Source organism: Macaca thibetana, chromosome 12, assembly GCF_024542745.1.
Source record: "Macaca thibetana thibetana isolate TM-01 chromosome 12, ASM2454274v1, whole genome shotgun sequence".
NCBI classification, from domain to species: domain Eukaryota; kingdom Metazoa; phylum Chordata; class Mammalia; order Primates; family Cercopithecidae; genus Macaca; species Macaca thibetana.
Window position 1 is genome coordinate 11,273,878 of NC_065589.1, and position 27,993 is coordinate 11,301,870.

Consider the following 27,993-nt stretch of genomic DNA (forward strand, 5'->3'; position numbering starts at 1 on the left):
AACAAAACAAAACCAAAACAGTCCTGGTATTCTGAATGTGTACAATACATACTGTCATAGTCCTCAAGAGGACTAAGATTCTAGATTTATCCACACTCCTGGCAACCGGATTCCAGAGGGTGCTGGTGGTGAAGGAAGGGTCATAATTTTTTTTTGTTTGTTTTGGTTAGGAATATTTATGTACTTAGTGGTTCACCAAGTATATAATAACTCCAAATCAGTAAACACAAATGTCAGAAACGGTAGCATGGCTATATAAATTATGGTGTAAATATAATATAAATCATTAAATCATCTTTTGCAGGATGTTCAACAATGCAAAAGAAAACAAACAAAATTCAAACTGCAAACAAACCATATACACATGTAGACACATACACAAACACTGAAAGGTTTCTCGTTTGCTGAAAATATATGTAGGAAAAAAACTACACTAAACGTAACGCACTAAAATGATGATCACAATTCTGTCTGGCTGCTGGAATAAATAGTTTTTATTTTCTTTATATTTACTTGTTCCATACATGTTTTTGACTACAAGTAACAAAAGTTCAACACCACTGGTTTAAACGGTAAGGGAAATGTAATATTCAACATAAACAGAATTCCAGAGGTAGCGAGTACAGGGTGGGGAATGCGAAGCTGAGTGACTTTGCTGCAGATCCGGGTTCTCTCCGCTGGGTTTCCCTGGCCTTCCTGGTGTGGTTTTGCTTTTGTTTTTAGAATTGTCACTTTGTGGCCGGGCGCAGTAGCTCATGCCTGTAATCCCAGCACTTTGGGAGGCCAAGATGGGCAGATCACGAGATCAGGAGATGGAGACCATCCTGGCTAACACGGTGAAACCCCGTCTCTACTAAAAATACAAAAAATTAGCCGGGCGTGGTGGCGGGCTCCTGTAGTCCCAGCTACTCGGGAGGCTGAGGCAGGAGAATGGCGGGAACCCAGGAGACGGAGCTTGCAGTGAGCCGAGATTGTGCCACTGCACTCCAGCCTGGGTGACAGAGCGAGACTCCGTCTCAAGAAAAAAAAAAAAAAAGAATTGTCACTTTTGTGCAAATAGGATTGCTGCAGGACCTCCAAGCATAGCATCTCAAGCAACAGTCAAAGACCAAAAGGGGAAAAGAAAGTACAGAATTTCTCAAGCCCTTCATAGAAGTTGGAAAATCTTAGATCCCATGGCTGGAATGGATTGCATGCCCATTGAAATCATCATTGACAAGGGGAGTTAAATTTAAAACACTGGGCTAAATTAATCAAATCCAACCTCCAGGGCTGAGAATGGGTCTTAACCTTCCCTGAAGAACATGCTCACCCATTCGAAGTTTCTTTTCTTTTCTTTTTTTTTTTTTTTGAGATGAGGGTCTCACTTTGTTGCCCAGGCTGGAGAGCAGTGGCACAATCACAGCTCACAGGAGCCACGACCTCTGGGACTGAAGCAATGCTCCTGCCTCAACCTCCCAAAGTGCTGGGATTGCAGGTGTGAGCCACCACGCCTGGCCTCAGGTTTCTCCTAGCAAGGAAATACATCAAACAAGATCTAAAGAAATGGAGAGTCGTCCTGTACTTCCACACAGGATGGCTGTATTCATTTTCTACTGCTGTTCTAACAAAGCACCATAATTTTTTTATGTTTTAATTTTTAAGGCCAGGCACAGTGACTCATGCCTGTAATCCCAGCATTTTGGGAGGCTGAGGCAGGTGGATCACCTGAGGTGGTGAGGAGTTCAAGACCAGCCTGGCCAACATGGCGAAACCTCTTCTCTACAAAAAAATAAAATAATTAGCCAGGTGTGGTGGCATGGCGCCTGTAATCCCAGCTACTTGGGAGGCTGAGGCAGGAGAATCGCTTGAACCTGGCGGTGGGGTTGCAGTTGCCAAGATTGTGCCACTGCACTCCAGCCTGGGCAACAGAGCAAGACTTCCTCTCAAAAAAAAAATTTTTTTTTTAGATTTTTGTGGGTACAGTAGGTGTATATATTTATAGTATTCATGGATTGCTTTGATACAGGCATGCAATGTGTAATAATCACATCATGGAGAATGGAGTACCCATCCCCTCAAGTATTCATCCTGTGTGTACAAAAATAATCCAATCATACTCTTTTAGTTATTCTAAAATGTACAATTCAATTATTATTGACTATAGTCACTCTGTTGTGCTATGAAATACCAGGTCTTATTCTTTTTTTTTTTTTTTTTTTGAGTTGGGGGTCTCACTCTGTTGCCCAGGCTGGAGTGCAGTGGTAAGATCTCTGCTCACTGCAACCTCCGCCTCCCAGGTTCAAGCGATTCTCCCGCCTCAGCCTGCCAAGCAGCTGGATTACAGGTGCTCACTACCGCACCTGGTTAATTTTTGTATTTTTAGTAGAGACAAGGTTTTACCATGTTGGCCAGGTTGAACTCCTGACCTTAAGTGATCTACCCACCTTGGCCTCTCAAAGTGTTGAGATTACAGGCGTGAGCCACCACACCTGGCCCATTCTTTGTTAACTATGTGTTTTTTTTTTTTTTTTGGCACCCATTAACCTTCTCCATCTTCCCCAACCACCACCCCCAACCAACTACTCTTCCCGGTCTCTAGTTACCATCACTCTGCTCTCTATCTCCATGAACTCAATTGTTTAGATTGTTTAAGTAAGTGGGAACATGTGATGTTTGACTTTCTGTGCCTGGCTTATTTCATGTAGCATAATGATCTCCAGTTCCATCCATGCTTTGCAAATGACTGGATCTCATTCTTTTGCACAGAATAGTACTCCACTGTGTATATGTACCACATTTTCTTTGTCCATTCATCTGCTGATGGACACTGAGGCTACTTCCAAATCTTGGCTCCTGTGAATGGTGCTGCAGCAAGCATGGGGTGCAGAGCTAGCTTTGACACATGGACTTCCTTTCTGTTGGGTATATATCCAGCAGCAGGACTGCTGGATCATGTGGTAGCTCTATTTTTAGTTATTTGAGGAATCTCCAGACTCTTCTCTATAGTGGTTGTGCTAATTTACATTCTTACAAACAGTGTATGAGGATTACCTTTTCCCCACATTCTTGTCAACATTTGTTATTGCCTGACTTTTGGAGATACGCCGTTTTAACTGGGGTGACAGGGTATCTCAGTGTAGTTTTGATTGGCATCTCTGATGATCAGTGATGCTGAGCACCCTTTCATAAGCCCGTTTGTCATCTGTATGTCTTCTTTTGAGAAATGTCTATTCAAATCTTTTGCCCATTTTTAAATCCAACTATTAGACTTTTTCCTAAAGAATTATTTGAGCTCCTTTTTAAGTCTGATTACTAATCCTTTGTCAGATGGGTAGTTTGCAAACATTTTCTCCCATTCTGTGGCCTGTGTCTTCACTTTGTTGGTTGTTTCCTTTGCTACAGAAGCTTTTTAACTTGATGTGATCCCATTTGTTCATTTTGGCTTTGGTTGCCTGTGCTTCTCGGGTATTACTCAAGAAATGTTTGCCCAGAACAAGGTCCTGGAGATATTTCCCAATGTTTTCCTGTAGTTGTTTCATAATTTGCAGTCTTACCACAACCTTAGTGAGAAAACAACACAAACTCATCTCACAATTATGGAGGTCAAGAGTTTACAATGGGTCAACAGGGGCGCATTGTTTCTGGAGTCTCTAGGAGAGAATTTATTTCTTTGCCTTTTCCAGTTTCTCCAGGGTGTCTGCATTCCTCGGTTCACGGCCTTGTGTCACTCAGACTTCTGACACAGTTGTCACATCTCCTTTTGTTTCTGACACTCCTGCTTCCCTTCAGTAAGGCCCCTTGTGATTACATTGGGCTCACCCAGATTATCCAGAATCATCTATCTCTAGATCCTTAACTTGATCACATCAGCAAAGTCTTTTTTGCCATGTAATGTCATTTAGTCACAGGTTGTGGGGATTGGGATGTGGACATCTTTGAGGGACCATTATTCTGTCTTAACATATAAAATTAATATGATGTAATGCTGCGCAGTGACTTAACATTGCAAAGATTTCAGTTATCTCCAAAACATTACATAAATTTAATGTGACACTAACCAAATCCTAAAAGGATTTTTTAAGGAAGTTGCCAGACTTATTTTTAAATGCTTATGGAAAAATAAAGGTCTCTACATAGTTAAATCCACTCTGAAAGAGAAGGCGGAAGGCAGGCGGGGAGAGGGGCTTATCCTATGCGATATTTAGATATGCTAAGAACCTTTGCAATAAACACTGGTGTGGCAACAGGCAACTGGACAATGTGCCAAAATAGAGAGCTAGGGTAATTGGAGGGGATACAGAATTAAAGTGGCACCTTGAATCAGTGGAGAAATAATGAGCTGTTTATAGGTGGTGTAGAGAAGAGTGCTCTCTACCTGGAGAAAAACAAGCCAGGATGCCTATCTTACATCACATATAGTGGTCTGTAGAGGATGATGTCCAAGACCCCCAGCATTCAAACGTTTTTAGAGGTGAGCTCCAGGTGCAAAGGCAGAACTACAAATCTTGCACGCCGGCATCGTGTAGCCGTCCAGAGTACCCATGCGCTGGGGGGAGTGCCCACTGCGTTCCACTGACCAGCCCTTTGCCTGCCACACAGCTTGGTCTGTGTGCTCCTGAGGGCAGGGAGTCACATCTTATTGATTTCTGCAGCTCCAGCCATGAGGACACCATATGGCAGAGAAGTGATAAAAATGTTTGTTGAGACCTGATGGGGAAGCTGGTGACGGGGTGACTGCATCATTATAGTGGGAAGGTCCGTGGTTTCAGGAAAACGAGCTGCCCTCATTACCTGGCAGCTTGCCACAGTCAAAGATCTTGATAGGACCACCCCCACGTAGCAGGGGAGAGAGAGAGGTGCTCCCAGGCATGGAAAACGTCCTCGAATTTCTCTACAAAGAAGAACACCTGACCCAAGAATTAACTGTGCCCACTGGTTAGCCCCACATTTATGAGATTCCCTGTTCTTATCTCTGATTAAAATAGCCTTGTGTCATTGTTGTCGCTCAGGAAAGCAGGGTTTTAATTATTTTAAAACATAATTGAAAAATACTTTTAAGACAATGGTTCAGTGTCCTCTTTCCTGTGTCAAGCCAGGGGAATTTCATTAGTTCCTGTTACTACTTCCATTGAAAAAGGTATTATATTTATCAACTAGTTTACTAGTAATTGGTAACTGGCTATATTCTGGATGAAAACCAAATGACCCAAAACCGCTCAGAGGTAAAGGACATTTAGGGGACAACTAAGGAATACTGATAATACTATATCCATATTATTAATGTTAAATTTCTTAGCTGTGATAATGGGATTATGTGCAAAAGTCTGCAATCTTCTCTCAGATAGTTCAGCAAAAAATGTATATGCTTGTAAATTGTGTATTATACACACAGAAAGAGAGCGAGAGAGAGAGATAGGGCACACAAATGTTAATTGGAAGCCCTTCAGTGTAATATTCTTTTTTTTTTTTTTTTTGAGATGGAGTCTTGCTGTGTCACCCAGGCTGGAGTGCAGTGGCCGGATCTCAGCTCACTGCAAGCTCCGCCTCCTGGGTTCACACCATTCTCCTGCCTCAGACTCCCAAGTAGCTGGGACTACAGGCGCCCACCACCACACTGGGCTAATTTTTTGTATTTTTTAGTACGTGTTAGCCAGGATGGTCTTGATCTCCTGACCTCATGATCTGCCCACCTCGGCCTCCCAAAGCGCCAGGATTACAGGCGTGAGCCACCGTGCCTGGCCATCTTCAGTGTAATATTCTTTCAACTTCTCTGTAGGTTAAAAACACTGATTGTAAGGTTAAGAGAGAAAAGGGCATGATACTAGTTTATATATCAGTAACTAAAAATAAAAACCTAGAAATATAAGCATATCATACCTAATTATGAAATCAAAACAAACAGATCTCAGAGCACTCATCTATGGCACGGGCCCTGAAATACTTATAGGACAAATCCTGATGGGCAACAGAACTCATCAAGGAGCTGGGTCTGTCTTGCCTGGTGTCCCTCGTGTCTGTGGCAGCACAGAGCTCCATGAGGGCAGGCATTTCTGAGTTTTGTTGCTCAGTTCCCAGTGCCTGGTTGTTCATTACAAAATGACAACAGAGTAAGACTAGAAAAAATAAAGTGCCCAGTTTCAGGGGATAACTAAGTACAACACGGTCTATTCTTTTAAAGTATTACATTATTTGTTGAATGAATATATGGAGGTTTTTAGCCTGCTCTCTGTAATACTTGGCTGTAATATTCTCTCTAGACAGGAAAAGAGAGGCCACCCAGACCGCAGAAGTGGCTCCTCTGCTGCCCACTGGACTGTCTGATCTGGGGCTCCTTAGCCCACAAGGGGTCTAGGCCCCAGGGAGACCAGAGGCTCTACGTAACGAGACTAAAATTTTATTTATATAAATGGGGCACGAGCAAGGCTATGGAAAATGAATAAGGCTCGGCAGCTAAAACAGCATCCAGTTGTTCCAAAAAGTCATCTAAAATAAATTGATGTCGAGTCTTAAACTGTAACATTCCAATGCCAACAAAGGGCTTGGTGCTGCGGCGAGAGGCCACAGAAAAGCACGACAGGAGTCCTTCTGGAGACAGCCCGGCTCCTTTCAGGTCCCTTCTTTTGAAATTACTCTGGCCAACATTTGTCTTCTGAAGTGGCCCTGGAGATCCTGTAATCCAACCACTTCTCTTTCTGGAATAAAAAAATCCTGGGGGAAGGGAGAAGGACTCAACCTCTTTCCCTCCAAAAATCCCCCCAAAATAAAGAGATAAATGCTTTTCAAAATGAATCCTTTATTTTGAATTTTAAAAATACATACATCTTACACTGTAGTGAATCAAAACAAAGCCTAAGAAAGTCAATTCCCGCTTTAGCCCTGACTTACACTGGGTACCCGTTTCTGTGGCCGCCGGGGGTGACGGGCCTTTGCAGGGGCTCATCCCCGCTCCACTGCACATTGGCCAGCCCCTTCCGCCTTGTCTTCCCTGTGTTGGTCATGATCTGGTGGAAGGAAAGAGAAAAAAGGGCTAGAGGAATATCTACTGGAGAGCTGACCTAGAAGTCAAACAGAATACACTGAATAAACTACTCTATAATGATAAGGAGCTTTGCAAATAAATGAGGAAGGATCATGTCACAAATTATTCAAGTAAACAGAAATTGCGGAGGAAAAACCCTTTTTCTGCTAACGGATTTCCGTATCATACCATTTAGCAGTATAAATTAAAACAAGGACAAACCGTAGGAAAAGGAAGAAAGCGGTTGACTACTGTAACTCATCACATCTCCAAAATGAGAAGGGAAAAAAATGAGACGGGAAAAATGAGAAGGGAAAAAAATGTAAAAATGAGAAGGGAAAAAAAGACGGACATTTGATTTCATAAAAATACGAACATTTCCACATGCGCAGTATGTTAAAAATAAACCAAATCAACAGGAAAACAACAAACTGGGAAGAAGTGTCTGAAGCAAGTTTAACAGATTAAAGGTGAACATTTTCATAGCTAAGGAGCTCCCACAAATCAGTAAGTAAAACACGAAACTGATAATTGGGCAAAGAATTCAAACCACCGTGTCACAAAATAGAAAGTATTACCAGTAAGTAGAAGAAACAAAAAAGACCCACTTTACTAGAAATTAGAAATTAGAACTTTACAAAAAAGGTAGCAGTCTTCAACTATTATAAGAATGACAGAAAAATGATCCCGTCCACTGCTCCCAATAGTTTAAAACACTAGTTTAAGGAATTAACACTAATTAGTGAGATTAAAATTTGAGACAACTCTTAGAAAGCAATTTGGCATTTTATCAAGAGTTGTAAAAATGTTCACACATCCTTGAGTGTCAATACTAGTGAATGAATCCAAACCTTGGAAAGTGTAAGATAAACAAGGTTGTTCATTATAAAATTATTAAAGAGTAAAACTGAAGCAATCTAGTATCTAGTAACAGGGGAATAAATAAGTAAAATATGGCATATTCACTTGATATATCATATAGCTATGTACAATGATAAAGAACAGGTTATGTTTTTTTTTTTTTTTTTTTTTTTTTTTTTTTTTTTTTTTTTTTTTTTTTTTGAGACGGAGTCATGCTCTGTCGCCCAGGCTGGAGTGCAGTGGCCGGATCTCAGCTCACTGCAAGCTCCGCCTCCCGGGTACACGCCATTCTCCTGCCTCAGCCTCCCGAGTAGCTGGGACTACAGGCGCCCGCCACCTCGCCCGGCTAGTTTTTTGTATTTTTTAGTAGAGACGGGGTTTCACCGTGTTAGCCAGGATGGTCTCGATCTCCTGACCTCATGATCCGCCCGTCTCGGCCTCCCAAAGTGCTGGGATTACAGGCTTGAGCCACCGCGCCCGGCCAAGAACAGGTTATGGAGAACTATGTTTATTTAAAACATTAAATAAAAATCAGGTTATAATAATGTACATAAATAATGCTTTTTTTTTTTTTTTTCCCTTGAGACAAGGTCTTGCTATGTTGCCCAGGCTGGAGTGCAGTGATCTTCCTGCCTTAGCCTCCCTAGTAGATGGGATTACAAGTGCATGCCACTGTGTCCAGCTAAACAATGCTTTCAATTATGCTAAAAGTGCACAGAAAGACTGGAAAGAAATGAACCTTCACATGATTAGGGTGGCTACATAGGACAGTAGAACTAAGAATATTTTTTTCTGCCACAATTTTTTGTAATATGGTTACTATCATGTTCATACTTAAGAAAAATTGTTTAAAAAGGAAATCACTATAAAACTAGTGAAATGTGAATGAAGTCTGTGGATGATACCAATGTCAACTTCCTGGTTTTGCTATTATGCTATAAATTACATAAGATAATAGCACCAGGGGAAATTATGTGAAGGGTGCATGGGAACTGTCTGTGTTACTTTTGCAACTTCCTATGAATCTATAATTATTTCAAAACAAAAAGTAAAACAAAAACAAAAAAACCAAACTTCTTGAACATTGGAATTTCATCTTTGATTTCCTGATTTCTGCTGAAAATTCCTTTGGGTTTATCTAGTATCTTAGGTAGGGAGAGGAAGAGAAAAAGGGCCAGTGTCTATGGGATTCAGTGAGCCTCACCTGGACCCTGGGACAGGTCTCAGCCAGGGAAGTGACAGGCGGGGTCAAAACCTGCCCTGGGCTGGGTACGGTGGCTCACGCTTGTAATCCCAGCACTTTGGAAGGCCAAGGCGGGTGGATCACCTGAGGTTGGGAGTTCGAGATCAGTCTGACTAACATGGAGAAATCCCATCTCTACTAAAAATACAAAAACAGCTAGGCGTGGTGGTGCATGCCTGTAATCCCAGCGACTCAGGAGGCTGAGGCAGGAGAATCGCTTGAACCCGGGAGGTGGAGGTTGCAGTGAGCCGAGATCGCACCATTGTAATCCAGCCTGGGCAACAAGAGCATCTCAAAAAACAAAACAAAAACAAAAACAAAAACAACCTGCCCTGACTAGGAGGTGGGGAGGGATGGAAAGGAAAGTGAAAGGGAAAAAGCCTGGGAGAGTGAGAAAGTGGGAGGTGCTCACCCTGTTGGGGAAAGTGGAATGTAACTAAGCCATGTAAATAAAAACTAAAATGCAGTTGCGTTGCCTTTTCTGTCTCTAGAGAAATCTACCAAGGCAGGATATTTCCACTGCAACCACTTAACACTGCTGTCTGCTTCCACTGTGACGTCCCCATCCATCCCACTTCCCCGATCCAGGATCCAGGGTCGGTTCTACACGCTCTCATCACAGTGCTCTACGGTGGCTCTTGCCTTCTCTGTTTCCTGTCCCTCAAGACAGAGGACCCCTGAGCCCTCCCACAGAGAAACACGAAGAAGGCAACTGGAAAAGGGGAAACAGTCAACGTGTGGGTTTTCTTGAGTCTGTGACTAGTCCTCTGTCTCCACTTCCCCAGTGTCACAGTCATCTGAGCTCGCTCCTCCCAATGTCTTCCTAGAAATGACAGAAGATGTCACGTATTCGAGAATATTTTAGACTGCCAGTTATTTCATCTCCTTAAAACTACAGAAAGAAACTTGGAAAATAATTTAAAGTGGGTGGCATTTTTCCTTTCCCGTGGATGGGGAAACTGTATCTGGCCTGTGGGCCAGCACTGCCTGGTCTGTTGCAAAAATGCCTGAAGAAAGGCCCTCAGTGGAGCGGCTTCAGTGTGCAGGGCCCAGCAGCGCAGCCACTTCCCAGCTTGTTCTTGCTGGCCTGGACTTCCCCTTCCCTTGCTTGCAGTATGAGCCACCCAGCCTACTCTTGGGCGTCTCAGTTGCAAAGAAGACTTTGTGGGCTGAAGGATCTTAGAGGGTATCTTGCCCAACAACCTGCTGAGACAGAGCTGTTTATACTGAGTTCCACAGAAATGCTTTGGGGTCTGGGGAGAGAGGAGAGCAAGGGTTCCTGACATCTACCTGTACTCATCCAGAGAACGCGGCTTTCATCAGCGTTATGGATGGAGATTTTATTTGAAAGAAGGTTCTGCTACTATAAAAAAGGAGCATATTTAAGCACAATAAAAAAGATAGCATATTATTTAGCTGAATGCAATTTATTCAGTAGTAAAAGTTGGTCAACATGTCAATTTAGGTAAAAAAAAATTTCTCATTTATTGGTTTTGAGTATTTGTGAATCACTTAAAGACATTATAAAGCAGTATAAATTTCTGTAAAAAATACAGGATACAGGTACACTCTATCTATCTATCATCTATATCTACCTATCTCTGTACTCACAGAAAATAATCTGAAAGGGGAGGCAGACACTGTTAGCAGTCTACACAATATTCACCCTCTCCTTCCTGACCAACAGAACTGATTTTGTCAGCACAGCAGTGTGTCTACTTAAAAATACCTCCCAGACTCCCTTGCAGCTAGGAGCCATAGGACCCAGTTTTGACCAGTTAGTAAGTGGAGGTCACCAAGTGGAGCTTCAGGAAAACACTATAGGGGGCAGATTTGGCTGACCTGCACATTTGGCCTTCTTCCTGAGTTTATCACAGATTTGTGCCAGGACATGTACCTATCATATGATCAAGAGGCAACAGGCATGTGAATGAAGATATCAAGGCAGAGTTACCACAGAACTCATGAAACTTCATATGTCACATGGTCATTTTATGTGTGTGTGGGTTTTTTTGAGACAAGGTCTTGCTCTGTCACTCAAGCTGGAGTGCAGTGGTGTAATCACAGTCCACGGAAGCCTTGAACTCCTAGGCTCAAGTGATCTTCCCGCCTCAGACTCCCAAGTAGCTGGGACTACAGGCGTGTGCCACCATAGCTAATTAATTAATTTGTAGAGATAGGCCTTCCTATGTTGCTCAGGCTGGTCTTGATCTCCTGGCCTCAAGTGATCCTCATTCCTCAGCCTCCCAAAGCACTGGGATTACGCACTGAGCCACCATGCCCAGCCTACATTTGTTTTTGTTTTTGAGACAGAGTGTTGCTCTGTCGCCCTGGCTGTAGTACAGTGGCACAATCTCGGCTCACTGCAACCTCTGTCTCTGGGGTTCAAGCAATTCTCCTTCCTCAGCCTCCTGAGTAGCTGGGACTACAGGCATGTGCTACCATGCCTGGCTCAGTTTTGTATTTTTAGTAGAGATGGGGTTTCACCATGCTGGCCAGGCTGGTCTTGAACTCCTGACCTCAGGTGATCCACCTGTCTCAGCCTCCCAGAGTGCTGGGATTACAGGTGTGAGCCACTGTGCCTGGCCTTAATTTAGATTTAGTGGGAAAAATTTCCAAGATTCACAGTACCTTCCACGCGTAGTCAAACGACTGCTATCTGTCCTGGTATAGAAATGGCCTCTAGTAATTCTCTATGTTGTAGAGTATTTGTGAATAATCAGTGTGCAAGAAAATGTCAAATGCCCCCCATTACAGTTAAGCGGTGGCAGAATATGCCATTCCAAAATATGCCACTTTGGCTTAGGATTATTTTGCGGTAAAGGCACTTGATACAAGAAGGACATCCTAATCTTCCTCTTTTCTTCCTGAAAACAAGAGATAAAAACTCGCATGTGAAAGATGCTCTCCCGGCACCAGGAGAAAAAACCACATGTTGTCAGAGCTAAGAGAATTCTGTACAAACAGACCTGGGTAACATGATTCTTATCTTCCTTTAGCCTCCCCACATAATTTGGTAACTTTTCAACAATTGCCCCTCTTTGTTCAACCTAGTTTAAAAGCATTTAGGTTCTGCCAGTTCTTTTCCCTTTCATTTCCTTAGGAGAGCTTCCACGTCACATAAAACTTATAGAAATGTATGTGCTTTTCTCCTGTGAATCTGTTTTACATCAATTTGATTCTCAGGCCCAGTCAAAAATCCTAGGGGATAAAGGTAAAACTTTGCCTCCCCATAGAGTGTTTCGCTTTTGTTGTTGTTGAGACGGAGTTTCACTCTTGTCACCCAGGCTGGAGTGCAGTGTTGCGATTTTGACCCATTGCAACCTCTGCCTCCTGGGTTCAAGCGATTACTCCTGCCTCAGCCTCCTAAGTAGCTGGGATTACAGGCATGTGCAACCACGCCCAACTAATTTTTGTATTTTTAGGAGAGAGAGGATTTCACTGTGTTGGCCGGGCTGGTCTTGAACTCCTGACCTCAGGTGAGCCACCCACCTCGGCCTCCCAAGGTGTTGGGATTACAGTCGTGAGCCGCTGCGCCCAGCCTAGTGTTTTTATGGAAGAAACTTGAGAATGGTTTTCTCAAATTTAATAACAAAACGGTCACGCACAGTGGCTTACGCCTGTTATCCCAGCACTTTGGGAGGCTGAGGCAGGAGGATCGTCACTCAGGAGTTTGAGGCAGCAGTGAGCTATGACTGCACCACTGTACTCCAGCCTGGGTGACAGAGTGACATCATATCTCTAAAACAAAACAAAACGAAACAAAAATTTACATAAACATTTTCTATTATTTTTAAATTATTTTCCACAGGTGTTGATTTAAATTTTTGTCTTTTAAATATGTGTATATATATATATATATATATTTTTTTTTTTCTGCAAGACATAGTCTTGCTCTATCGCCCAGAGCTAGAGTGCAATGGTGCCATCTCGGCTCACTGCAACCTGTGCCTCCCAGGTTCAGGCAATTTTCCTGCCTCAGCCTCCCAAGTAGCTGGGATTACAGGTGCACACCACCATGCCCGGTTAATTTTTGTATTTTTAGTAGAGACGGGGTTTCACCATGTTGTCGAGGCTGGTCTGGAACTCCTGACCTTGTGATCTGCCCGCCTTAGCCTTCCAAAGTGCTGGGATTACAGGCGTGAGCCACCACGCCCAGCCTATACATGTAATTTTTTAAGTAAAAAGATTTACAGGGCATTACCAAGAACTAAATGTGAGGCCAAAACAAAGTTTTTTAATCAATCAATATTAAGAAAATTTGATCAAATATGTTACAGGAAAGGCCGACTAATCTTTTTTTCTTTCTCGGTAGAAAACATCAAAAACATCGTCGTATATGTAGACAAAAACATTACATTTTTATGTTTATGCTTGTAAAACATTACCAATTTGCCATATACAGAAGCAATCAAAGGGCATAAAACAAAAGATATATGAAGAAAAACTATGAGGTGTTTGCCAAGCAGCTAGTTAATATAAACATTATTTTCCTAGATTTTACAATGTTTGTGTTATCTCTCAATTTTTAAAATTTGAATTTGTACTTGGGGGGCTAAGGTGGGAAGATCGCTTAAGCCTAGGAGGTTGAAGCCACAGTGAGCCATGTTTGCTCCACCACATTCCAGCCTGTATGACAGAGTGAGACACTGTCGCAAACAAACAAACAGACAAACAAAAAAAAACTGAATTGGGGCCAGGTGAGGTGGCTCACACCTGTAATCCCAACACTTTGGGAGGTTGAGGCGGGCGGATCACTTGAGGCTAGGAGTTCGAGACCAGCCTGGCCAACACGGTGAAACCCCGTCTCTACTAATAATACCAAAATTAGCCAGGTGTAGTGGCACATATGCCTGTTGTTGTAGCTTCTTGGGAGGCTGAGGCATGAGAATTGCATGAACCTGGGAGGTGGAGGCTGCAGTAAGCCGAGATTGCGCCACTGCACTCCAGCCCAGGCAATAGAGCAAGACTGTCTCAAAAAAAAAAAAAAAAAGTGAATTTCACTATGATTTATTTTATAATTCTCATTCCACATAAGCACTCTTTTTTTTTTTTGGACAAAGTCTGGCTCTGTTGCCTAGGCTGGAGTGCAGTGGCGCGATCTTGGCTCACTGCAACCTCTGCCTCCCAGGTTCACACCATTATCCTGCCTCAGCCTCCTGAGTAGCTGGGACTACAGGTGCCGCCATCATGCCCGGCTAATTTTTTGTATTTTTAGGAGAGACGGGGTTTCACCATGTTCGCCAGGATGGTCTCGATCTCCTGACCTTGTGATCTGCCTGCCTCGGCCTCCCAAAGTGCTGGGATTACAGGTGTGAGCCACCGCGCCCAGCCAAGCACTCATTTTTATATCAGATTTTGTATTCTGTTATTTTAGAGAAGGTCTCCCAAGCCCTTCTAAGCTGGAGGCCTCACAAAGTCTGAATCTGCCCCTCTGACAGGCAGGTAAGAGATGAAAAGAGCCTGGGATCTGACAGCCCCCACACACCAGGAATTTTTAGCTGGATTGATAAGGTAGGACTCTCTGCTATTTGCACCTCAGCCCAATCCTAACTGATAAGGAAAGATAACAAGAGATAGTGGTCTCTATGTTCTGTTTACTTTGACTTTTTAGAATAAGCATACATTGCTTTTGTAATTAGAAAATAAGAAACAAATGGCAAACGAAAAGGATTCAAGATATTTTGGGGTTTGGGATTTTTCCCTGCTTGTTTGGTTGTGTTTTAACGTACAAGAATATAGATATTGAGGCCAGGTGCGGTGGCTCACGAGGTCAGGAGTTCGAGACCAGCCTGACCAACACCGTGAAACCCCATCTCTACTAAAAATACAAAAATTAGCCAGGTGTGGTGGCGCATGCCTGCAATCCCAGCTACTCAGGAGGCTGAGGCAGGAGAATCCTTGAACCCAGGAGGCGGAGGTTGCAATGAGCTGAGATTGCGCCACTGCACTCCAGCTGGGGCAACAGAGCGAGACTGTCTCAAAACAACAACAACAACAACAACAACAACAAACAATATAGACATTGAGTCAGTTCCAACAAATCCCCTAATAAGCAGAGGCAATGGCTCTTCAACCATTGCAGTCACATGGGGCAGGAATAATTGACTGAAAAGAGATTAGGAAATGCCCCAAAGTGGAGACATATGTGAAAAAAAAAACCCTAAAAGTAATATTTGGAAATACAGGCCTTTTCTCCTCTAGTTTTGGTTTTTGTTGTGAGCAGAGAGGGACAGGAGATCTCAAGGTGCACTGCAAGCCACCTCATGCTTCTGCCCCTCTAGGCACAGCAGGACAGGGGACAGCAGGATTCCAGGGCCCTCTCCTGACTCCAGGTGCTCGCCCAGGTCTGAGCCCAGCCTAGGAGGGCCTCAGTTCTGCATGGTGCCATGCTGCAGAAGACAGGCTGGGGGCGGCTGCATTAACACCCTGAGTTCTGTCCAAATGGCCAAGTCTCCAGGACCCAGACTCCTGCTTCAGAACCACTTCAGGGTAAAATAAAAATGCCCACTCCTGGGGTACTGCCACAGCCTCAGATTCTCTGGAGGTGGGGCCAGGAACCTGCACTTTAACCAGCTCTTTTGGGGATTCTTAGGAAAACTAAATGAATCTAGGTTCTCACTTGATGGAGGGAAAGGAAGTGTGGAAAGGGAGCAATTCGCATTCACAATAGACATTCTCCCAAAACTGAGTCTGTGATGAAAACACAGATCATATAGTAATTACGGATATGTCACACGGGTTGGAGCTCTCTCAACTTGCAAGTACAGAATCCACTCACCTGACAACGGCCAGTGCTGCTGCAAGGCGGCCTGGCTGAGCGGTAAAAGGCAGGTGGGCTCAGGTAACACCTGGAAGCGACTCAGCCTTTCTCAGCCTCAGTGCCCTCCTCTATAAAATGCAGGTACTAGTGGAAGATGCCCCGTAAGTTTGCTGGGAGGATTCAGTCAAATGGAGTCGTGTGAAGCAGTCAGCACAGGACTTGGCCCATGGCATGTGCTGAATTAATCTGAGATTTGCCTATTACTGTTAAAGGTCACTTTGAAATAAAAGCAAAAAAAAACTGGGATTCCATGATTCTGTCATAAATGTCTATATCCTTTAACTCAGGTGATGGAGCTATTTAAGTCAGAGCATTCTTCTTAGGAAGAATTGTTTTCTATTTGTATTTGTATTTATTTATTTTTACAATAATTGTTTATTTATTTTTGCACTCTAAGGCTGGAGTGCATGGTGCAATCACAGCTCCCCGCAGCCTCCGTCTCCTGGGCTCAGGTGATCCTCCCACCTCAGCCTCCCAAGTAGCTGGGACTACAGGTGCACGTCACCATACCTGGCTAATTTTTAAAAAAATTTTAGTAAAGACAAGGTTTCCCTACATTGCCCAGGCTGGTCCTGAACTCTAGAGCTCAAGCAATCCTCCCACCTCGTCTCTTAAAGTGTTGGGATCACACGCGTCAGCCACCGTGCCCGGCCAGAGGCATTGTTGATTACTCAGCACAGTATGCATGGCACTAAAAATTTCACAAATGCTAGAGGCAGGAGAAGCAGGAGGAAAGTCAGCAGTCTTGAACTCTGACGTTCACAGCCTATGGGAGAACAGCACAGGGCTTCACTAGAATTATGAGTAAGCAACACATCTCACGGGGCCATTGCTACTCCTGCAAGCCTCGGAAGAGTGACCTGTTCTCTGTCACTAGCTTTCTGAGATCGCCGTGCTCTTCAGCATTTTCACAGCCTGTGCTCTGCAGGGCAGAGGAGCTGTGTGGGAGACCTGGAGGGTGGGGACTAGCAGTGTGGCCCTGCAGGGAAGGGGTGGGCTACTGGTCCAGGATCCTGGGAATAGCTTTCTCTCATCCCTGAACACTCTGGCGGATGCTCCAGTTGCACCTCCACCCCTACCCCCAAGCTGCTGGCTGGTTTTTAAATTACTGGCGTGCACCATGATTGGTTCCTGGGATTATGGTCAGGAGGTATAGTGTAGGGCCTAGACTCTATCCTTAACCCAGATTCGGTGGTCTGGGACAGGCCCTCACTCTGCAGGATCACACCTGCCGGCCACTGACCACTCCTAGCTGTTATCTACACCGCTCAGCAAGAGCAGTTTTAGCTGTTTGACGCCTTCTGTAAACTTCTTGAAGGTAACAGCTGTGTCTTAAGCCTCTTCGGCATTCCGCTGTGTGGAGCAGATGGCACAGGTTCAGTCAAAGCTTTTGGAATATAATTTTCTGACAGAATGTTTCAAAAAGCCAACATCTTTAGACTCATCTTGACAAATCTGCAATGTGCCCAGTACATCAGATCACGACTTTCAGGCACATATTTTCCAGTGAAATGTCTTCTATCTTGGTCAGAGCTCCTCAGCTTGGCACACACACAAAACGCAACAAAAATGTGAATTTACAGGCCTTTCATGTACCACAAGAGCAAGGGCATGGCAAGGTGGGATCCCATCTTCTGAGATCCCCAACCTGGCACACAGAGGCTGGCAGGCTGGCAATGTCAGATCACAAGACCGAGTGACAGGGCGGTGGGGGATGGCCCCATGAACGGGGGCAGTGCTGGGAGCACGCGTCCGGCCTCAGCGCTTACTGCTCCACATTACATTTTCTAATCAAAATGTTCATGAGATCCTATGGTGACCTGGTGGGGTCGGCTGAATGGTGGCCCCCAAAAGCTATGCCCATGTCCTGACCCCTGGAAACTGTGAATGAGTTTACTTGGAAAAAAGACCCTTGTAGATGTAATAAGGACCCTTGAGATGAAGAACTCATCCTCGGTCACCCGGGGGACAAGCATCCTTACAAAAGACAGAAGAGGGGAACGCCATGTGAAGGCAGGCCAGGGACTGGCAGGTCGCAGCCACAAACCAAGGATGGCCTGGGGCTACCAGAAGCTGGAAGAGCAAGAAGGGTCCTCCCACAGGGTCCTTGTGGGGAGCTCAGCCCTAACGATACCTTGATTTTGGATTTCTGCCTTTCAAAACTAAGACAGAATAAATTTCTGCTGCTTTAAGTCTGCAGTTAAAGGTGCTTTGTTACTGCAGCCATGGGAAATACCAAATTGTACTGGCTCTTCCCATCTACACAGCGGATTCTGTGTTTCTCAGTGCTCACATCTCCACCCACTGCTTCCTTCTAGTAAAAGCATCATCCATAAACATTTAGGAGGTTTAGAACTGCGTATCATGGTAAGATGGTATCATTTCCAGATGCCATTACACCGGGGTTACTGACTGATTTGAAAGTCTGTGTCTTTGTGCCTCGCCAATCTGCATGATTAAACTAGCAGTCTCACCATGTTCTGCACCTTGCTTTTTTGTTGTTGTTGAAGATGTTTACCATATCAACAGAAGATCTCCCCCATGGCATTTCACTGGGGAGAGGTCCTCTAAATTATTAACTGAGCACTGTATTCAAGCTTCTGTCTGACCTGGCTGCAAATGGACATCCTTGCTCACGTTTACCTGCCTGCGTGTCTGCCTGTGCGGCAGTGTGGTCAGGGGTACATGCACCGCGGTCTCAACAGGTATCACCACGTGCCCTCTGAGGAAGCCCCACCAATTTGCCTCCTCTGTTTTCCTCACCGCCTGCCCGTGAAGCAGAAGTGTCTTGCAGATGCTTCTATCCTACCACATGGAGCCGCGTCTCTGACAAAGCCAGCATTCTTCCAAAGGGAGACACAGGCCTAGTCACGCCTTAGGCTTCCATCAACAACTTGGAACCTTGAAGGGTGCAATTCTGACTTTTCCTGAGCACCTCCCTGCTCGACCTAATGTAAACAGCTCCACAGCCAATTAGACTCCTTTGATCCTCGAGATGTTCTGAGGAATGGCAGCTACTGGCTCAGCAGCTCCTATCCCTGAAAGGGGTCGCGGTGGTTCCCCGCCCCCCAGCCTCCATCAGTCACATCCCTCCCTGCCTTCACAGAGTGAAAATATAGTGGATATGTTAGAACATGAGTCAAACCAAGTCACTTCCTTGCTCTCACCTCCAGTGGCGTCCTAGCTCTCGTAGAATAAAATCCAAAACCCTTGCCATGACCTACAAAGCCACATGGTCTGGACTGTGGCTGTCTCTCCAACCTGAAGTCCCACCACCACGCACTGCACTCCAGCTTAGAACTCCTGAAGTTCCACAGGCGATGAGGAAGCGATGAGGGCCAGGTGACCAGGCCGCCCAGTGTTCTGGGGAGGTACCGAGGGTCTGGCTGGGGGGTGGCAATGGGACCTGGTAGGCACTTTCTGCTTCCACCTGCTCCCATAAAGACTCCGGCCACCTGCATGCATTGTCTTTCTCCTTCCCAAGGCTCTGGCTGTGCCAGTCACTTGTTGAGACACTGGTTCCACTCTTCTTCTCCAACAACAACCTGCTGGCTATGAGGACACTTTGGGGTCCAAACAACTGACCGAAGCAACCGCCAGCTTCAAAGTTCTAGGAGCCTCTTTTAGTGACTCTTCTACCCTATGTGCTCAGCTGTCCCACACAGGGTTTCAGTCTGAATTGGTCTTGGTTCCCGGCAATTGCTGCTCCCTTCCAGACCCTTACACTCCAGCATCCCACCTGGTCCCCCCACTTGCTCTCTGAGATACCTGCGGGCCCCGGCACTGCTATCCTCTCCTGAGGAGTGGCTGCTTCCTCCCGACTCACACCCTGCCCTGTTTAGCTGGTGGGTCGTAAGCCGGTGGTTCTGGAGCTGGCTGAGCATCCAAGCCAATCGGAGCTCTCAGAGGTCAGCTTAAGGCCCCATCCCAGATGGTGACTCCATAGGCCTCTTAGATGCTTGCACTGACCACTGGCTCCATCCTGAAACACCCCTCCCTTCTGTTTCCATGACCCTCTTCAGTTCTCCTGAGGACTCCGTGACTACTCACTTTCTGGCCTTCTTGGGTCCCCTCCTTTCTCCCATCCTGACTGCCGGAATGCCCCTCCTTGCTCAGTCCCCACTCTCCACACTGTGCTTCAGCGGGTAACCTCATGGGCTATGATGGTTTCAGCCAACACCTCTGCGCCAATGACTTCCAAGTCTACCTCAGTACTCCCTTCCAATACAAAAGGCATGCAGAAATTAAAAAGTGGGATGGTAGGCGATTGCTACTGGGGTCAGGCATACCTTCTGATGTTCCAAAGGCCCCTGGCATGTGCCTTTTAGTTATATCTTTCCCCAATCCATATACCTGTCTACTTGTGACAGGCAGCTAGGGCCACAGGGCATTTCAGGGCCACTGAGAGAAGACTGGCTAACATGGACCTTCTCATAAACACAGTATGGTAACAAACCAAACTAAGCCCTCTGTGTCACTGAAAACACGAAATCCATCCACGTCCATCTGGCCTTTCTGTTTCAAGATCCCCACCCTTCATGTGGCACTTACCCCCAGGTACTCCGTGGTCAGAAGCTTCTCTCCTGAGAGTTCTCCGAGCTGGGGCTGGATCAGTTCGTCTTTGTCCAGATCGGCTTCCATGATGTCATGGTCCTCCTATTTCAGGAGACATGGGATGAATGCCGTGGACACCCTGCCACAAGCTCCCAAGGGGTGGCTCCCCAGAACATGTAGTTGTCATGAAACAAGAAGGCCTCAGCCAACTACAGCAACTTGAAGGCTTATATTCCAAGGGGGCTCAGGGGTAGTCTGCCTCTGTTCCCAACCTCTCCATGAAGACAAAAGGGACAAGGCCAACCAGCCTCTTCAGGAAGCTGGGAGCCTCCATTGCTTAGGTGTGTGGAGGTTCTAGAAGGCTCTTTAAAGTCTCTCCTAATCACAGTTCTCAGAACTTATCTCTCTGTGAGGTCAAGGCACCATATGAACAGTCAGTCAGTCACTATTAAGCACCTTCATATATACAGGCCTTATGGGGGATCGGAAACTCTAGAATAGGTTTGCTCGTCTCAAGAAAGTTTACAGCCAGTAAGTAACAAGACTCAGCAAAAAGGGCAGCACTGTCCTGCTTCTGGGAAGACGGAGTGGATGTTCCTTTCCATATTCCTCCCACTGTGTACAACCAAAAACACTGGACACTACCTATAAAAGAAACATAAGGTGACCCTGAAAGATGGAGAGAAGAAGGCAGACTGCCTAGGGGCCTTGAGACCCAAGGATGACAGCTGGTGACGTCCCTGGGTTTTCTTTTCTTTTTTGAGATAGGGTCTCACTCTTGTCACCCAGGCTGCAGTGCAGTGGCATGATCACAGGTCATTGCGCCCTTGACCTCCTGGGCTCAAGCAATCCTCCCTTCTCAGCCTCCCAAGTAGCTGGAACTACAGGTGTATGCCACCACACCTGGCTAATTTTTGTATTTTTTTGTACAGACGAGGGTTTGCCAGGTTACCCAGGCTGCCTGGGTTTTCTTTTTGTTTCGTATATGCCACATTTGGAGCCTAAGAAACCAACAACCAGAAATGTCAATGTTGAAAACAAAAAAAGTCCCCCAAAGCCTGCTTCCTTTAGCCAAAGGACCAGGACAGGGGAAGACTGGCATGACAGGAAAATTTTAGGAAATAAACACTGGAGAAAACATGGTAGCTAAACTCCCACCTGCGCCAGCAAGGGCCTCAGGAGCCCCAGCTGTACCCTCACCAGGCTGGGCTGCACAGCCCAACACCCCAGGTGGTGATACCAGAGAAGGCTGAGCAGACAGCAGTTTTATCCTTGGTGGGCAGTAAGGAGGCCCCTACCCCACAATGTAAGTGAAGACCAGGTGGGAGCCTAGACTTCTACCCACACTTGGCAGTGACCAGATGCCCCTCACATCCTTCCTGGGGTGGTGTCAGAGGAGCCGTGTGGGGCGCAGTGAGTGACGGGGTACTCTTGTCCCTTCTAGGCAGGGAGGCATTAGTGGAGGCGTAGTGGGGATCCAGGACCCCCCATCAACTGGTGTCAACCATGCCAAGCGTGGAACCTGGAATTCTACTCAAACTTGGCAGTAATTAGAAGGAGTCCCTGCAAGGAGTCCCAACAAGGCAAACAAAGCAAATAAAAGCCATACAGATGAGAAAAGGAAGAAAAATGATCCCTATTTGCACTTAATATGACTGTCTATGTAGAAATAAGGAATCTACAAAGAAACCACATACACACACAAAAAAACCCTCCTAGAAGTAACGAGTTCAAAAAGCTCACAGGATATAAGAAAAACATATAAAATCAATTTCTATAAACTAGTAAGGAACACGAACATTGAAATTAAAAATATAATGCCATTTACAATTGCTCAAAAAAAGAGAAATAGGCATAAATCTAACAAAACATGTACAACATTTGTATGCTGAGAACTACAAAACTCTAATGAAAGAAATCTGTCGGCAGGGCGCAGTGGCTCACGCTTGTAATCTCAGCACTTTGGGAGGCCAAGGAGGGCGGATCACGAGGTCAGGAGATCGAGACCACGGTGAAACCCCGTCTCTACTAAAAATACAAAAAATTAGCCGGGAACGGTAGCGGGCACCTGTAGTCCCAGCTACTCAGGAGGCTGAGGCAGGAGAACGGTGTGAGCCTGGGAGGCGCAGCTTGCAGTGAGCCAAGGTCGAGATCGTGCCGCTGCACTCCAGTCTGGGCTACAGAGCGAGACTCTGTCTCAAAAAAAAAAAAAGAAATCTGTTGGGCGCGGGGGCACATGCCTGTAATCTCAGCACTTTGGGAGGCTGAGGCGGGCGGATCACCTGAGGTCAGGAGTTCAAGACCAGCCTGACCAATATGGTGAAAACCTGTCTCTACTAAAAATACAAAACTAACCGGGTGTGCTGGTGGGTGCCTGTAATCCCAGCTACTTGGAGGCTGAGGTAGGAGGATCACTTGAACCCAGGAGGCGGAGGTTGAAGTGAGTGGAGATCACGCCACTGCACTCCAGCTTGGGCAAAAAGGGCAAAACTCTGTCTCAAAAAAAAGAAAAAGGAAATAAAAAATTCAAATAAATACAGAACCACACCTCATTCATGCATCAAGAAGACTCAACATAGTTCTCCCCATATTGATTTACAGGGGTAATGGAATTTCTATCAAAATCCCAGCAAGAGATTTTGTAGTCATAAGTAAGATTATTCTAAAATCTATATGGAAAGGGCAAAGAATATTGAACACGTTGGCTGGGTGTGGTGGCTCATGCCTATAATCCCAGCACTTTGGGAGGCTGAGGTGGGCGGATCACGAGGTCAGGAGATTGAGACCATCCTGGCTAACATAGTGAAACCATGTCTCTACTAAAAAAATACAAAAAAAAATTAGCCAGGCGTGGCGGCAGGTGCCTGTAATCCCAGCTACTCGGGAGGCTGAGGCAGGAGAATGTCGTGAACCCGGGTGGTGGAGCTTGCAGTGAGCCGAGATTGCACTACTGCACTCCAGCCTGGGCGATAGAGCCAGACTCTGTCTCAAAAAAAAAAAAAAAAAAAAAGGAAAAAAAAAAAAAAGAAAATTGAATACACTAAGACAGTTTTGAAAAAGAAGAACAATATGGGAAGAATCAATCTACATGATTTCAAGCTATAGTAGTCCAGATTGTATGCTACTGGTAGAGGAACAGACACATAGATCAATGGAATGGAACAGAGAACTCCAAAACGGACCTACACAAGTATGTCCTGTGGGTTTTAGACTAAGGTACAAAAGAAATTCAATGAGAAAGGACAGTTCTTTCAACAAATAGTGCTGGAGAAATTGAACATTTGTAGGAAAAAAACTGAACTTCAATCTAATTCTCATATCTTATATAAAAATCAACTCAAAATGAATCATGGACTTAAATGTAAAACTAACACATTTTTAGAACAACCCATAAAAGGAAAAAACTGATAAACTGAATTTCATCGAAAAATTTTAAAAGTTGCTCAGTGAAAAGACCCGTTTAAGAAGATGAAAAGGAGAGCTATAGACACGGAGAAAGTATTTGGAAACTATATATCCAGCAGAAAACTAGTATCAAAAATAAATAAAGAACTCTCAAAACTCAACATTCAAAAATACCCAAAAAATCTAATTAGAAAATGGGCAAAAGACATGAAGAGACACTTCACCAGGGAGAATATACAGATGGCAATAAGCACATGAAAAGATGTCCAATATCATTAGCCATTAGGGAAATGCAAATTAAAACCACAATGAGATATCACTACATGCCTTTTCAAATGGCAAAAATAGGCCGGGTGCAGTGGCTCATGCCTGTAATTCCAGCACTTTGGAAGGCCAAGGCAAGTGAATCACTTGAATCAGGAGTTTGAGACCAGCCTGGCCAGCATGGCAAAACCCCCGTCTCTACTAAAAATACAAAAATTAGCTGGGCCTGGTGGCACGCGCCTGTAATTCCAACTACTTTGGAGGCTGAGGCAGGAGGATTGTTTGAGCCCGGGAGGCCAGGTTTGCAGTGAGCCGAGATTGCACCATTGCACTCCAGCTTGGGTGACAGAGTGAGGCCCTGTCTCAAAAAAAAAAGAAAAAGAAAAAGAAAAAAAAGGCAAAAATAAAAAACATTGGCAATACCAATTGCTGGCAAAGATGCAGAGAAACTAGATCACTCAAACATTCCTGGCGGAAATGTAAAATAACGCAGGTCCTCTGGAAAACATTTTGGCAATTTTTTAAAAAGCTAAACATCCTGGGGCCAGGATCGGTGGCCTGTAATCCCACCACTTTGGGAGGCCGAGGCGGGTGGATCACGAGGTCAGGAGATCAAGACCAGCTTGGCCAAAATGGTGAAATTCCGTCTCTACTAAAAATACAAAAATTAGCTGGGCGTGGTGGCGGGCATCTGTAATCCCAGTTACTTGGGAGGCTGAGGCAGGAGAATTGCTTGAAACTGAAAGGCGGAGGTTGCAGTGAGCCAAGATCATGCCACTACACTCCAGCCAGGGTGACAGAGCAAGACTCAGTGTCAAAAAAAAAAAAAAAAAAAAAAAAAAAGCTAAACATACAGCTATATTTCGGCAATTTCTTAAAGAGGTAAACATGCAACTATATAGAACCAGCAATTATACTCCTGGGCATTTATCCCAGAGAAATAAAAGCTTGTTGGCATACAAAAATCTGTATGCGAATGTTTCATGGCAGCTTTATTCATAATAGCCCCAAACTGGAAACAATAGATGCCCTTCAACAAGATAACAGGTAAACAAATGTGGTACATACATATCACAGAATACTCTCAGAAAGAAAAGGAACTACTGATATACACAAGCCTGGATGGATCTCCAGAGAATGCTGCTGGTGAAAAAAGCCAGTCCTCAGTGGCTGCATACTATATGATTCCATTTCTATAACATTCTGGAAATGACAAAATTACAGAAATGGAGAACAGATTAGTGGTTGCCAGGATTTAAGGAAGAAATGGCAGTGGCTGTAAAAGGGATCCTTCTACGAGGGATCCTTGAGTGATGGAAATGTTCCGATCTTGAATTAAAAACAGAAGAGTTAAAAATAAAAAAACTAGCATATGTGAGATGTCACAAGGCTCTGTATACTCGAATGCCGACCGAGTGGCACACACAGTCATGGGGGAGTGTGCACCGCTCCCTCCTCGTCCCTGCCAAAGCTTCCGGCCGACCTTAGACTGTCATTTGCAGGTTAAATTACAAACAGCAATATAAATATTAACTCAGAAAGAGGGAAACTGCTGGCTATGGAGGCAAAAAGGGGAAGGAGGGGCCACCTGGAGGACGGTGGCAGCCAAGTGTGGAGTGATCTGGGGGTACAGAGGGAGGGCAGGCCATCATCTCCTGGTGACAATGTTCCCTAAGATCATCTAGCCAGTCCTTCCCTTTGACTCCTGGCCCACCCAACAATCTAATGACTATAATTGGCTCCTTGACACTTGCCAACAGGAAGAGAAAGCTCTATTCTGCAAAAATGAGTACCTGTCTTCATTTCCGACTAATTTCTAGTCATTCAGGATGTTCTGGTCTTTGGTGAGTTTGATGTGCCCAAGTCTGTTTCCAAGGGATTATGAAGGCTCAACCTCCTGGGCCTGGAGGGCGGGGTGTGGCTGGCAACGGGGCCCTGAAATGTGATGCTGCCTGTCCTAAGGCTGCCCCTGGGTAGGGCTGTGCTGGGGGAAGCTGCCCCGTCTCTCCAGTCTGTCTTAACCGCACAGTCAGTGCCACCTGCCGTCACTAGACGGGCTGTCCTGAGAAAAGAGGACTCAACTCACTCTAGGCTGTCCCCCAAAGCAGGCCTGCACCAGCAGAGTCAGAGGCAGGCCCCAGATCAATCAGAGCCTTTTCCAACAATCAGCACCATCTTACTCGGGGAAGGGGCTGCTGAGCAGACACCACTCCTACTAGCTTGCATTGGGGGGCATTTATTTGATGCCCCTTGTCATAGAATAATTAAGGAACCCACCTTACATTTGCATAGCACTTTACATCTTAACTTTCACAGTGGCGTGGTGTGGATTTTCCTGGTGTGGAAACAGGGACCCAGAGAAGTGACAAATCCACAGCAGTAGCCCAGCTCTGAGTCTAGGAGTTTGGACTTTAAGCTGGGGGCAGCCCCTTCTGCCCAGGTCTTTCTGACTTAGCCTCTTGGGGTCCCGTAGAAGAAGCCTGTTTCTGAGGAGGTACAGGCTGGACAGCTTGGGTTCCTGTTGCCTGGCTGAGATTGAGTTGAACAGGGCACAGAGAGTAATGGGAGGGAGGGCTGTAGTGGCATCTGAAGTTCCGCGTCTCGTCTCTCTCTCTCCTCTTCTCTTGTCTAATCACAAATGGAGAGTCCACTCTTGCCCCACCCAGGGCCCAGGCTCACAGTTACCACTGTGATTTAAGCTCTACTTGGGATTCAAGTCCTATGGGGAGGGCAGCCACCTTCTCCTGCTGCTGCACCTGAGCTGGCAGCTCTGCCAAGTGCTAGCACACCCGCTGTCCTGAAATTCCTTAAAGGTAATCCTGTATGTGAGGCCCTACCCCAGGTCAATTCTCGGACGGTTATGTAAGATTTAGGTTGTTGCCTTGACTTACAGTACTTTACCAAAATAGCAGCATCTCAGTGATCAAAGGGTGTGTGTACATTTGATGATGAATTTTAGGAAAATGAGTACTCCTTGTGAACCAAAGCAGCAGCTCTGTTGTCTGAGTGAGTGGCAGGGAGCTCTGGGCATAGAGTACTCTTTCATCTCTTCTCCAGGGGACGGAGCCTCAGAGGCCCCAGCTGGAAATGGGCATTGGAATCACAGTTTCACCAAGGTATTGGTGAGACACCACTTCCCTGCCAGGAGGGAATATGAAACATTAAGAAACAAAGCAAACGTCCACATTCCATTTCAATGAGAAACACACAGTCAATGGCTAACTTCAGTCAGTGCTAGCAAAAGTATTTCTTTATCCTGGACAAGTACATATGTAAGACCCATTTACTTGCAAATCAACTTATACATACAAAGACTAGCAAACAACACATCTCAATCACAAGTTAAAGTTAGTAAGAGATCCATTTATTTATTCCGTTTTATTTTATTTATTATTATTATTGTTTGAGACAGGGTCTCTCGCTCTGTCTCCCAGGCTGGAGGGCAGTGGTGTAGTCAAGGGCCCCACTGCAGCCTCAACTTCCCGGGCTCCAGTGATCCTCCTACCTCAGCCAAGTAGCTGGGATTACAGACATGTACCAGTACGCCTGGCTAATTTTTCTATTTTTGGTAGAGACATGGTTTTTCCGTGTTGCCCTGGCTGGTCTCAAACTCTTGAGCTCAAGTGATCCACCCATCTCAGCCTCTCAAAGTGCTGGGATTACAGGCAAGAGCCACTGTGCCCGGCTCGTTTTGTTTTATTCTAATTAAACAAAGAAAAAAATTTTTTTTTGAGATGGAGTTTTGCTACATTGCTCAGACTGGACTTGAACTCCTGGCTCAAGCGATCTTCTGCCTCAGCCTCCGAGTAGCTAGAGTTATAGGCGTGAGTCACTGTACCTACA

At 45.2% G+C, this 27,993-nt stretch overlaps 1 protein-coding gene across 6 annotated transcripts in view; it reads right to left on the reverse strand.

Moving 5' to 3' along the window:
• ARMC9 (armadillo repeat containing 9) overlaps nucleotides 1-27,993 on the reverse strand; it is a 180,370-nt gene that overhangs the window by 21,685 nt on the left and 130,692 nt on the right. For 4 of the 6 annotated variants that reach the window (XR_007718163.1, XM_050751095.1, XM_050751093.1 and 1 more), the window contains exons 20-21: nucleotides 20,479-20,583; nucleotides 6,868-6,983 (exon numbers count right to left, since the gene is read on the reverse strand). Coding sequence is in view for 5 of the 6 variants with exons in the window: in XM_050751095.1 (XP_050607052.1) it covers nucleotides 6,868-6,983; nucleotides 20,479-20,583 (221 nt within the window). In the remaining variant the exon portion in view is untranslated. The remainder of the gene's footprint in view (nucleotides 1-6,867; nucleotides 6,984-20,478; nucleotides 20,584-27,993) is intronic. The other 2 variants (XM_050751096.1, XM_050751098.1) reach the window with 1 other exon arrangement.